The sequence below is a fragment of the Eleutherodactylus coqui genome, chromosome 4, assembly GCF_035609145.1.
Source record: "Eleutherodactylus coqui strain aEleCoq1 chromosome 4, aEleCoq1.hap1, whole genome shotgun sequence".
Classification (NCBI taxonomy): Eukaryota; Metazoa; Chordata; class Amphibia; order Anura; family Eleutherodactylidae; genus Eleutherodactylus; species Eleutherodactylus coqui.
This window is the reverse complement of record NC_089840.1, coordinates 240,797,883-240,811,295: the sequence shown is the minus strand read 5'-3', so window position 1 is coordinate 240,811,295 and position 13,413 is coordinate 240,797,883. Positions and strand designations below refer to the sequence as shown.

At 41.9% G+C, this 13,413-nt stretch overlaps 1 protein-coding gene across 1 annotated transcript in view; it reads left to right on the top strand.

Moving 5' to 3' along the window:
- The window catches only part of LOC136626151 (deleted in malignant brain tumors 1 protein-like), a 77,665-nt gene that overhangs the window by 17,514 nt on the left and 46,738 nt on the right, over nucleotides 1-13,413 (top strand). Inside the window, exons 4-7 of the mRNA XM_066600956.1 lie at nucleotides 2,769-2,895; nucleotides 3,050-3,255; nucleotides 9,883-10,009; nucleotides 10,163-10,368. Coding sequence (XP_066457053.1) covers nucleotides 2,769-2,895; nucleotides 3,050-3,255; nucleotides 9,883-10,009; nucleotides 10,163-10,368 — 666 coding nt within the window. The remainder of the gene's footprint in view (nucleotides 1-2,768; nucleotides 2,896-3,049; nucleotides 3,256-9,882; nucleotides 10,010-10,162; nucleotides 10,369-13,413) is intronic.

The window sequence follows — 13,413 nt, the reverse complement described above, 5'->3', positions numbered from 1 at the left end:
GCGGTAAAACACTTTTTGCAAGAACACTGAGGTTTAAAGAGTTGTTTTTTTATGGTATAGAAAGAGTGTCTAGTAAAAAGATGGTGTGGTTAGCCAGGAACAAGTGCTCAGGAGAGAAGCATATTGGATACTGACACTTGATACAAGGTTTCCCAAAGGGATGAATCAAAGATTCGATTTATTCTCTATTTATTAACTATAAATTTAGTCCTATATTATTTGGTACTATATACTATTAACCCCTTGAGTGGCAGGTTTCCTACCACCCTGTCGTGCCCACCAGGGCAGGTTTTTTAAAATGGTCTAATCATTGAATTTCAACTAGTTTTGCAGTTGCGTCTCAAGAGCCATAACTTTTTCATTTTTCCATTGACATGGCCATATGAGGGCTTGTTTTTTGCGGGACAAGTTGGGATTTTTTAAACAGGGGGGAGGAAAAAAAGAAATGGGGAAAAAAGAAAAAAAGGGGCCATGTCATTAAGGGGTTAAATAATGTATTAACTTCCTTCTCTGGGTCATTACGACGCATGGATACCACATGTGTGATTGTATTTTTGATTTTTTTACAAAGTAAAGGGAGACAAGTGTTTTTTTTATTTTTTTAATAATTTTTTTACTTTTTTTTTTTTTTTAATTTTTTTTTTAATTTTTTTTTTTTGTCCCTTTAGGGGACTTCCACAGGGACCCATCAGGACCCCTGATCACATTCCGGGGGTCCGATGGTGACAGCCCTTTACATGCTGCAGTGACAACCCTTTACATGCTGCAGTCACATAGACTGCAGCATGTAAAGGGCTAACACAGCAGAGATCGGAGGTTTTCTCTGATCTCTGCTGTAAGAGCTGGTACCTAGCTGTTCTCTGACAGCTAACAACCAGCTCCCCCTGCCACAGAGACCATCGGCTTGCTTCTGACAAGCCGATGGTCTCTATGGCAACTTGTAAACAAAGCAGGAGGTTGCCGATATGCCGGCAATATCTTCTGCTGGTTTTTCAAAGCCCTTGCACTGCTCTGTGGGGGTCTGTGCAGGCAGAGCACAATGTCACAGCTTGTGGCATTGTGCTCTGCAGCTCCCATAGTGATACATAGCCCGGAAATCTTCCGGGCTATGTCACTATGAGCAGTGGAGCTCGTCCCGGAAAATTTCCGGGCGTGCCACTCAAGGGGTTAAAACGGTGAATGAAGATCAATCACCTTGCCAGTCCAATAAGAAACTTAATTAATCTATTTGTTTAAAATAGAATTTGATATTTATTGGCATTTTTTATAGAGTTGAGTAAAGATGAGCGAGTATACTCGCTAAAGCACTTTACTCGAGCGAGTAGTGCCTTAGCCAAGTATCTCCCCGCTCGCCTCTAAAGATTCTGGGGCCGGAGGGGGAGAGCGGGCAGGAACGGAGGGCAGATATCGCTCTCCCTCTCTCCCCTCCGCTCCCCCCTGCTCCCCGCCCCAACTCACCTGTCACCGGCGGCGGCCTCCGAATCTTTAGAGACGAGCGGGGAGATACTCGGCTAAGGCACTACTCGCTCGAGTAAAGTGCCTTAGCGAGTATACTTGCTCATCTCTAGAGTTGAGCGAACGTACTCTGGCGAGCATTAGCGTATTCAATGGTGCTTGGGACCCCATACAAAAATGCCCGAGTCTCCCATTGTAGTCAATGGGGTTCGTTACTCGAGTAGAGCTCTTGAATTTTACGAAAAGCTCAACTCGAATAACGCGGACCCGAGCATTTGGGTGCTCAATCATCTCTAATGTTATATTGTGTTATAATACAATCATAATTTATATGTACAAGGATTGAACAGGTGGGGCAGGATAAATAGCTGTGCTTTAAAGGTTGACTTCTATAATGAAGGATGAAGGTAAGCCACCTTAACAATTTATTAAAATAGGCAAGTAATTTATTTGAAGCAAAATTGATGTTTAATGACGTTTTTTATCATGTTATAATACAATTGAAACTGATATGAGTAAGGATCGGGTGGAATATAAGCGGGTGTGTGAAAATGTCGGCTCTTGCTAGTAAGGTAAAATCTGTGCTAAATTATTTCAATTGAGACATTTAATTAATGAATTCCTAATAGAATTAATGTTTGTTAATAATTTTACTAAACCAGATATAATTAATACATTTGTGTATGTAAAATAATGTAATTGATGCAATATGCGATTGTAACATATGTATTATGCCTTTAGCGTCGGAGCTTGCGGGAAGTAATAAGTGGAAAGGCATTCAATGTTGTATATTAATTAGGGGTTAACTCACATTTGATTTTAATTAACCAAGAAAAGATTTAGTTTTTAAGGAAGTTTGTTGGAATGTAATGTAGAGGTGAACAAGGTTTTACAAAATCCGAAACGCGTTCTCCATATTTGTGAAATGTACATTTTATCAATAAAGCAGGAAATTTGAAAACACAAGCAGCATCTCGACTTTGAAATCTGAATAGAACTGTTGCCACATTCATTTCTTGTTACATGACTTTTTCCAGCTGTGATCGCTCTACTGAGCTTGTAAACTTGTGAATTTGAAAGGGCAATATTTTCAGTTTTAAACTTTTACTTATATACTGCTCTATCAAGGGAGGGATCAAGGTTAGTGCATAAACAAATGCCCAATACATACTGACCTCATTTTGAAGGGCAGCATCTAGTGGAGCACTCCTCACGCTGACACCAGATAGATGTGATTGGATTAATAGTTTTTAGATTGTTAATTTGTAGCAGAAGCTTTGAAATGTTTTGCTGACTATCTCCTTCTGTTCTAGAACCTACTTGTCATTATACACTGTTTGAGCCTTCAGGTTTTATAAATAGTACAGAATCCCGTCTCTGTACCTGGACAATTAAGGCCCCATCTGGTCATATTGTTGAGCTCTACTTCAATTATATAACGTGAGTAGTATTTATGTAGTCACTAAATTTTACCTTCCAAACTTCACCTATGCCTCACTTTACCCTTTTCCTAAACACAAGGTTTTAAAATTCCCCTTATTTTTATAATTAATCATTTATTATATAATTTAATAGGATTTCTGTTCTTTTACAGTGTGGATAATTTTACTGAAAGATGTGGATATGGGTATGTGGAAATATATGATGAATTTCCTGGGAGCCCATCACTTTACAGTCATTGCTTTTCTACAAGTGATATTTTTAGATCTAGATCCAATGTCATGATCTTGAAATTAGTTAATCCACTCTTCTACGTACATTTTTCAGCTTATTATTATTCCTCTGCTCTACCTACTACAGGTAATGTGTAAATAATACATTGACATAACACACTACTAGTTACCTATACTGTTAATAATTCAGGCACTTTAACATCACATGTGAAACAATTTAGGTATACCAAGTGCTTCCCTTACCTGTTATAGCAGGACTAATTAATCCTTAACCCTCTGGTATCTGATTCCAAATTGGTTGTATATTAGGTTGTTGAGAGCTCGCAGAGAGAAGCAGACAGACACCAATCTCTTGTGGTATCACATGATTCTCCAATTTATTCCTAGTAACAAAGTGATTATATACCCAAAATGACCTAACGGAAATATACAGCCTAAGGGTGCATTCACACGAACGTATATCGGCTCGGTTTTCACGCCAAGCCGATATACGTCCTCCTCGTGTGCAGGGGGGGAGGCTGGAAGAGCCCAGGACCAGGAACTGAGCTCCCGCCCCCTCTCTGCCTCCTCTCCGCCCCTCTGCACTATTTGCAATGAGAGGAGGCGGAACGGGGGCGGGGCTAAATTCCGGGAATTAGCCACGCCCCCGTTCCGCCTCCTTTCATTGCAAATAGTGCAGAGGGGCGGAGAGGAGGCAGAGAGGGGGCGGGAGCTCAGTTCCTGGTCCTGGGCTCTTCCAGCCTCCCCCCTCTGCACAGGAGGACAACGTATATCGGCTCGGCGTGAAAACCGAGCCGATATACGTTCGTGTGACTTCACCCTTAGGCTGCATTCCCACGAACGTATATTAGCTCGGTTTTCACGCTGAGCAGATATACGTCGTCCTCATGTGCAGGGGGGGGGATGGAAGAGCCAGGAGCAGGAACTGAGCTCCCGCCCCCTCTCTGCCTCCTCTCCGCCCCTCTGCACTATTTGCAATGGGGAGAGGCAGAACAGGGGCCGGGCTAATTCTCAGAACTCAGCCCCGCCCCCGCCCCACCTCCTTTCATTGCAAATAGTGCAGAGGGGCGGAGAGGAGGCAGAGAGGGGGCGGAAGCTCAGTTCCTGCTCCTGGCTCTTCCATCCTCCCCCCCCCATCCCCGCACATGAGGATGACGTATATCGGCTCAGCGTGAAAAAAACCGAGCCGATATACGTTCGTGGGAATGCAGCCTTAATATTTTTTAAAGGTTACAAATCTAATGATTAACATATATTTACACCTTAAGGTGTGTATTACTATGAAAACAAGTGACTTCTAAGAGAAAGAAGAAATGAAACTTAGCCGAGACAGTGAAACTTATACAAAATTGTGGCTAGTCTAAAAAAATCCAAAGGTGGGGGTCAGAACAGCTTCTTATCAGAATTTAGCCCTCTTTCCCATGAGAAAGGGACGCAGGAGGTCTTGGGCATACAATGGTATAATATTGAACAAGTTAACCATTTAGCTGCTGTTAGTCACCTGCTGCTTATTCTAGCAGGAGGCTATATATACCGTGTTTCCCCAAAAATAAGACAGTGTCTTATATTAATTTTTGTTCAAAAAGGTTTAACTTTTCTACATGTATAGCTGCTTGGACACTATTTAAATTGTCTTTTTAAATTAACTGTTAGCAGGGCTTAATTTTGGAGTAGGGCTTATATTTCAAGCATCCTCAAAAAGCCTGAAAAATCATTTTGCATCCTCAAAAATTCAGGAAAATCACGCTATGTCTTATTTTCAGGGTATGCCTTATTTTCAGGGAAACAGGGTATATATATATATATATAGACTAGCTGATATACTCGGCTTCGCCCAAGTTAATTTGATACTGGTGATTACCTGGTGTTCACATGGAAAATCTTATGAAGTCGTGGTTACTTTAGAGATACCGAGAACAAAAATATGTTCACCATTTTGCATGCTTCTTTGCGTTACCTAGGAGACACCACATAGAGGTAACCATGCAATGTTTCCTTTATATAAAATGACAGCAGGAAGTGAGAGAATTAGATTCCATACATAAAATTTGGGCGCTAATTCTTTTGCACTTAGAATTGAATAATCAATTTGAGACCCATTAGCTTTTCCTATTTATGACATTATGAATACTCGAGCCAAATTTCAAGTTTCTTCTTTTCAAGCTAATTGTTTTGCGCTAGAATTGAATAATCGAGTTGGGACCCATTAACTTTTCCTATTTATGACATAATCAATGTTTGTGCCAAATTTCAAGCTTCTATGACATCGGGAAATGAAAAAATTAGTGAGAGAATTAGATTATGTACATAAAATTTGGACGCTAATTCTTTTGCGCTAGAATTGAATAATCGAGTTAGGACCCCTTTACTTTTCCTATTTTGACACAATCTATGCTTGTGCCAAATTTCATGTTTCTACGACATCGGGAAGTTGGAGAATTAGTGGCGAGTCAGTGAGTGAGTGAGTGAGTGAGTGAGTGAGTCAGTCAGTGAGTCAGTGAGTCAGTCAGTGAGGGCTTTCATATATATATATATATATATATATATATATATATATATATATATTAGTAATAATAATAATCTTTTTTTATATATCACCAATATATTCTGCAGCGCTTAGAATACAGGGGAAATAAAACAAGACCACGGTTACGTGAAGTAATCAATTGATGGAAACAATGGGGGTGAGGGTCCTGCTCCAATGTGCTTACATACTATAAATAGTGAGGTGATACAGGAGGTAAAGGGGCTAGAGATGGGCACAGTATGGCAAGGTGGAGAGTGGGGGATGCTATGCACACAGACAATGGTCAGGCCGTATAGTGGCGGAGTCGGTATGTCTGCAGATGCTGGTCGATTACCAGGAGCTGCAGCCGATATGACAGGGAGCATGTTATCAGGTGGAGTTCAGAGGGGTTTGGCTTAGGGGATTTGGTATGCCTCCCCGAAGAGGTGCGTTTTTAAGGAACTTAAAGGGGTTGTCTCACGAAATCAAGTGGGGTTATACACTTCTGTATGGCCATATTAATGCACTTTGTAATATACATCGTGCATTAAATATGAGCCATACAGAAGTTATTCACTTAGCTGCTCCGTTGCTAGCGTCCCCGTCGCCATGGTTCCGTCTAATTTCGGTGTCTTCTTGCTTTTTTAGACGCGCTTGCGCAGATGGATCTTCTCCCTTCGGCTTGGCTCGGAAGCATCAGCGTTTTGGCTCCGCCCCCTTGTACGCGTCATCACGTAGCTCCGCCCCATGACGTGTGCTGGTTCCAGCCTCCTGATTGGCTGGAATCGGCACGTGACGGGGGCGGAGCTACGCGATGACGCGTGAGTGGTCCCAGGCTCTGACTCTGTCCCAGCCTCCACTAAATTCACCCAATGTGCCGTCAGGGATATATAGTGGCCCTGCCCGCCTGTGCTTGTCCACGTGTCTGTTGTTAAGTGGACCTTGGCAGTAACCGCGTTAGTGAGGGCGCGTACAATGTTGCAGGAGACGTGGTCGTGCAGGGCTGGGACGGCACATCGGGAAAAGTAGTGGCAACTGGGAACCGAGTAGCGCGGGGCCGCCGCTGCCATCATGCTTTTGAAAGCCTCCGTTTCCACAAGCCTATACGGCAGCATCTCTAGGCTGATCAATTTTGCAATATGCACGTTTAACGCTTGAGCGTGCGGGTGCGTGGCGTCGTACTTGCGCTTGCGATCAAACTGTGGCGCTAGCGACGTCTGGACGCTACGCTGAGAGACATTGCTGGATGGGGCCGAGGACAGCGTAGGTGAGGGTGTGGGTGCAGGCCAGGAGACGGTACTGCCTGTGTCCTCAGAGGGGGGTTGGATCTCAGTGGCAGGTTGGGGCACAGGGGGAGAGGCAGTGGTGCAAACCGGAGGCGGTGAACAGGCATCGTCCCACCTTGTGGGGTGCTTGGCCATCATATGCTGGTGGTGGTGCCTCCCCAGCTGATCTTGGCGCGACAAAGGTTGCACACCACTGTTCGTCGGTCGTCAGGCGTCTCTGTGAAAAACTGCCACACCGTAGAGCACCTTGACCTCTGCAGGGTGGCATGGTGCGAGGGGGCGCTTTGGGAACCAGTTGGTGGATTATTCGGTCTGGCCCTGCCTCTACCCCTGGCCACCGCAGTGGCTTGGCCTGTGCCCACACCCTGACTTGGGCGTTCGCGTCCTCGCCCGCGTCCACGTCCTATAGGCCTACCCCTACCCCTCAGCATGGTGTGTTACTAGTAGTGCAGAAACAGAACGCTGTAATTAAATGTGCCGCTTATTGTCCTGTGGTTGGAGGCTGACTTCATTTACGGAACCCCAGGAAATAATTTGGCGCAAGCCTGCTGTAACACTTAGCTGGCTGCGTATTTATTTGGAGAACTACTACCCCCAGCAGACACAGACCCAGAACACTGAGCACAGTGACAGGCAGGCCAAATAGATTTTTTTTCAAGATTTTTTTCAAAAGGACCACTGCGTATATTCAATCTATAATATATGTCTTCTGGCCCTGCCTACACAATTCTGTCCCTGGACTGTGTGACGGAACTGCAGTGTTGCACTCTTATTAACTGCAACAGACCGGTGATTTCAGAGCCAGGAAATAATTTGGCGCAAGCCTGCTGTAACACTTAGCTGGCTGCTTATTTATTTGGAGAACTACTACCCCCAGCAGGCACAGACCCAGAACACTGAGCACAGTGACAGGCAGGCCAAATAGATTTTTCCCAAATAGTTTTTTCAAAAGGACCACTGCGTATATTCAATCTATAATATATGTCTTCTGGCCCTGCCTACACAATTCTGTCCCTGGACTGTGTGACGGAACTGCAGTGTTGCACTCTTATTAACTGCAACAGACCGGTGATTTCAGAGCCAGGAAATAATTTGGCGCAAGCCTGCTGTTACACTTAGCTGGCTGCGTATTTATTTGGAGAACTACTACCCCCAGCACACACGGACCCAGAACACTGAGCACAGTGACAGGCAGGCCAAACAGATTTTTTTTCAAGATTTTTTTCCAAAGGACCACTGCGTATATTCAATCTATAATATATGTCTTCTGGCCCTGCCTACACAATTCTCTCCCTGGAGTATTACTGCAAGGCGCAATGCTCTGCACGGCCGATATACCAAAAAAAAAAAAAAAGTGCAACACTGCTAAAAGCAGCCTCCACAGTACTGCACACGGTTAGATGTGGCCCTAAGAAGGACCGTTATGATTCTTGAAGCCTACAATAACTCCTAACGCTCTCCCTGCCTCCACACTTCTGTCCCTGGACTATTACTGCAGGGCGCAATGCTCTGCACGGCCGATATACCAAAAAAAAAAGTGCAACACTGCTAAAAGCAGCCTCCACACTACTGCACACTGTTAGATGTGGCCCTAAGAAGGACCGTTGGGGTTCTTGAAGCCTACACTAACTCCTAACACTCTCCCTACAGCAGCTCCAACATGATACCACTGTCCCTCAGGTATCTCACAACGCATCTGAGGCGAGCCGCGGGAGGGGCCGATTTTTATACTCGGGTGACACTTGATCTCCCCAGCCACTCACTGCAGGGGGGTGGTATAGGGCTTAAACATCGCAGGGGGAAGTTGTAATGCCTTCCCTGTCTTTCAATTGGCCAGAAAAGCGCGCTAACGTCTCAGAGAGGAAAGTGAAAGTAACCCGAACATCGCGTGGTACTCGTTACGAGTAACGAGCATCTCGAACACGCTAATACTCGAACGAGTACGTCTCTAGTTATTATACAAACATAATTTATATGTGCAAGGATTGAACAGGTGGGGCAGGATAAATAGCTGTGTTTTAAAGGCTGACTTCTATAACGAAGGATGAAGGTAAGCCACCTTAACAATTTATTAAAATAGGCAAGTAATGTATTTGAAGCAAAATTGATGTTTAATGACGTTTTTTATCATGTTATAATACAATTGAAACTGATATGAGTAAGGATCGGGTGGAATATAAGCGGGTGTGTGAAAATGTCGGCTCTTGCTAGTAAGGTAAAATCTGTGCTAAATTATTTCAATTGAGACATTTAATTAATGAATTCCTAATAGAATTAATGTTTGTTTAATAATTTTACTAAACCAGATATAATTAATACATTTGTGTATGTAAAATAATGTAATTGATGCAATATGTGATTGTAACATATGTATTATGCCTTGAGCGTCGGAGCTTGCGGGAAGTAATAAGTGGAAAGGCAGTCAATGTTGTATATTAATTAGGGGTTAACTCACATTTGATTTTAATTAACCAAGAAAAGATTTAGTTTTTAAGGAAGTTTGTTGGAATGTAATGTAGAGGTGAACAAGGTTTAACAAAAACCAAAACGCGTTCTCCATATTTGTGAAATGTACATTTTATCAATAAAGCAGGAAATTTGAAAACACAAGCAGCATCCCGACTTTGAAATCTGAATAGAACTGTTGCCACATTCATTTCTTGTTACATGACTTTTTCCAGCTGTGATCGCTCTACTGAGCTTGTAAACTTGTGAATTTGAAAGGGCAATATTTTCAGTTTTAAACTTTTACTTATATACTGCTCTATCAAGGGAGGGATCAAGGTTAGTGCATAAACAAATGCCCAATACATACTGACCTCATTTTGAAGGGCAGCATCTAGTGGAGCACTCCTCACGCTGACACCAGATAGATGTGATTGGATTAATAGTTTGTAATTGCTAATTTGTAGCAGAAGCTTTGAAATGTTTTGCTGACTGCGTCTATCTCCTTCTGTTCTAGGACCTACTTGTCATTATACACTGTTTGAGCCTTCAGGTTTTATAAATAGTACAGAATCCCCTCTCTGTACCTGGACAATTGAGGCTCCATCTGGTCATATTGTTGAGCTCTACTTCAATTATATAAAGTGAGTAGTATTTATGTAGTCACTAAATTTTACCTTCCAAACTTCACCTATGCCTCACTTTACCCTTTTCCTCAACACAAGGTTTTAAAATTCCACTTATTTTATAATTAATCATTTATTATATAATTTAATAGGATTTCTGTTCTTTTACAGTGTGGATTATGATACTGAAAGATGTGGATTTGGGTATGTGGAAATATATGATGGATTTCCTGGGAGCTCATCACTTGGCATGCGTTGCTTTTCTACAAGTGATATTTTTAGATCTAGATCCAATGTCATGAGCTTGAAATTAGTTAATCAAGACTTATACGTACATTTTTCAGCTTATTATAATTCCTCTTATCTACCTACTACAGGTAATGTGTAAATAATACATTGACATAACACACTACTAGTTACCTATACTGTTAATAATTCAGGCACTTTAACATCACATGTGAAACAATTTAGGCATACCTAGTGCTTCCCTTACCTGTTATATGAGGACTAATTAATCCTTAACCCTCTGGTATCTAATTGCAAATTGATTTTATAGTATGCTGCATTCCGACGAACGTATATCAGCTCGGTTTTCACGCCGAGCCGATATACGTCGTTCTTATGTGCCGGGGGGGGGGATGGAAGAGCCAGGAGCAGGAACTGAGCTCCCGCCCCCTCTCTGCCTCCTCTCCGCCCCTCTGCACTATTTGCAATGATAGGAGGCGGGGTGGGGGTGGGGCTAAGTTCCAAGAATTAGCCCCACCCCTGCCCCGCCTCTCCCCATTGCACATGGTGCAGAGGGGCAGAGAGAAGGCAGAGAGGGGGCGGGAGCTCAGTTCCTGCTCCTGGCTCATCCATCCTCCCCCCCCTGCACATGAGGAGGACGTATATCAGCTCGGCGTGAAAACCGAGCCGATATGCGTTCATCTGAATGCAGCCTTAGGTTGTTGAGAGCTCGCAAAGAGAAGCAGACAGTCACCAATCTCTTGTGGTATCACATGATTCTCCAATTTATTCCTAGTAACAAAGTGATTATATACCCAAAAGGACCTAACGGAAATATACACCCTTAATATTTTTTGTAGGTTACAAATCTAATGACAAACATATATTTACACCTTAAAGTGTGTGTTACTATGAAAACAAGTGATTTCTAAGAGAAAGAAGAAATAAAACTTAGCCAAAACAGTGAAACTTATACAAAATTGTGGCTAGTCTAAAAAAATCCAAAGGTGGGGGTCAGAACAGCTTCTTATCAGAATTTAGCCCTCTTTCCCATGAGAAAGGGACGCAGGAGGTAAATACAAGACTCTTGGGCATACAAGGGTATAATATTGAACAAGTTAACTATTTAGCTGCTGTTATTCACCTGCTGCTTATTCTAGCAGGAGGATATATATATATATATATATATATATATATATATATATATATACACATTTATATGTATATATATATAGACTAGCTGATATACTCGGCTTCGCCCAAGTTAATTTGATACTGGTGATTATCTGGTGTTCACATGGAAAATCTTATGAAGTCGTGGTTACTTTAGAGATACCGAGGACAAAAATATGTTCACCATTTTGCATAGTTCTCTGCGTTACCCAGGAAACACCAAGTGGAGGTAACCATGCAACGTTTCCTTTATATAAAATGACATCAGAAATTGAGAGAATTAGATTACGTACGTAAAATTTGGATGCTAATTCTTTTGCGCTTAGAATTGAATAATCGAGTTGGAACCCATTGGGTTTTCCTATTTATGACATAATCAATGCTCATGCCAAATTTCAAGCTTCTATGACATCTGGAAGTGAGAGAATTAGATTCCGTACTTAAAATTTGAATGCTAGTTTAATTGAGCTAGAATTGAATAATCAAGTTGGGACCCCTTTACTTTTCCCATTTTGAACATTATTCATGTTTGTGCCATATTTCATGTTTCTACGACATCGGGAAGTGAGAGAATTAGTGGCGAGTCAGTCAGTGAGTCAGTGACTCAGTCAGTGAGGGCTTTCTTCTTTATATATATAGACTAGCTGATATACTCGGCTTCGCCCCAGTTAATTTGGTACTGGTGTTTATCTGGTTTTCACACAGAAAATCTTATGAAGTCGTCGTTAATTTAGAGATACTGAGGAAAAAAATATGTTCACCATTTTGCATGGTTCTTTGCGTTACCCAGGAGACACCACATGGAGGTAACCATGCAATGTTTCCTTTATATAAAATGACAGCAGGAAGTGAGAGAATTAGATTTCATACATAAAATTTGGGCGCTAATTCTTTTGCGCTTAGAATTCAATAATTAAGTTGAGACCCATTAGCTTTTCCTATTTATAACATTATGAATACTCGAGCCAAATTTCAAGTTTCTTCTTTTCAAGCTAATTCTTTTGCGCTAGAATTGAATAATCGAGTTGGGACCCATTAACTTTTCCTATTTATGACATAATCAATGTTTGTGCCAAATTCCAAGCTTCTATGACATCGGGAATAAGAAAAAATTAGTAAGAGAATTAGATTACGTACATAGAATTTGGACGCTAATTCTTTTGTGCTAGAATTGAATAATCAAGTTGGGACCCCTTTACTTTTCCAATTTTGACACAATCTATGCTTGTGCCACATTTCATGTTTCTACGACATCGGGAAGTTGAAGAATTAGTTGCGAGTCAGTGAGTGAGTGAGTCAGTCAGTCAGTCAGTCAGTCAGTGAGTCAGTGAGGGCTTTTGTCTTTATATATATATAGATATATATAAATAATAGTAATAATAATAATCTTTTTTTATATATCACCAATATATTCTGCAGCGCTTAGAATACAGAGGAAATAAAACAAGACCACGGTTACATGAAGTAATCAATTGATGGAAACAATAGGGGTGAGGGTCCTGCTCCAATGAGCTTACATACTACAAATAGTGGGGTGATACAGAAGGTAAAGGGGCTAGAGATGGGCACAGTATGGCAATGTGGAGAGTGAGGGATACTATGCACACAGACAATGGTCAGGCCATATAGTGGCGGAGTCGGTATGTCTGCAGATGCTGGTCGATTACCAGGAGCTGCAGCCGGTATGACAGGGAGCATGTTATCAGGTGTAGTTCAGAGGGGTTTGGCTTAGGGGATTTGGTATGCCTCTCTGAAGAGGTGCATTTTTAAGGAACTTATACATCAAGTCCTATTATCCCTCACACACTCGGGGCAAAAATTGTTTGCCTCCCTCCACCATATGCCAGGCCAGGCAGATAGGTACTCAGCTACTTTCTTAAATGACAGAAGGCTAGTTTATAAGGGGGTAGTGCTGCTATTCTAAAGATTATGTTAACATTTGCTCTATTTTTTTTGTTTTTGGAAATGAAAACTTTATGTAATTGGTTTTCATTTAAAATGTCTACTTGTCTGTTTTCTATCTT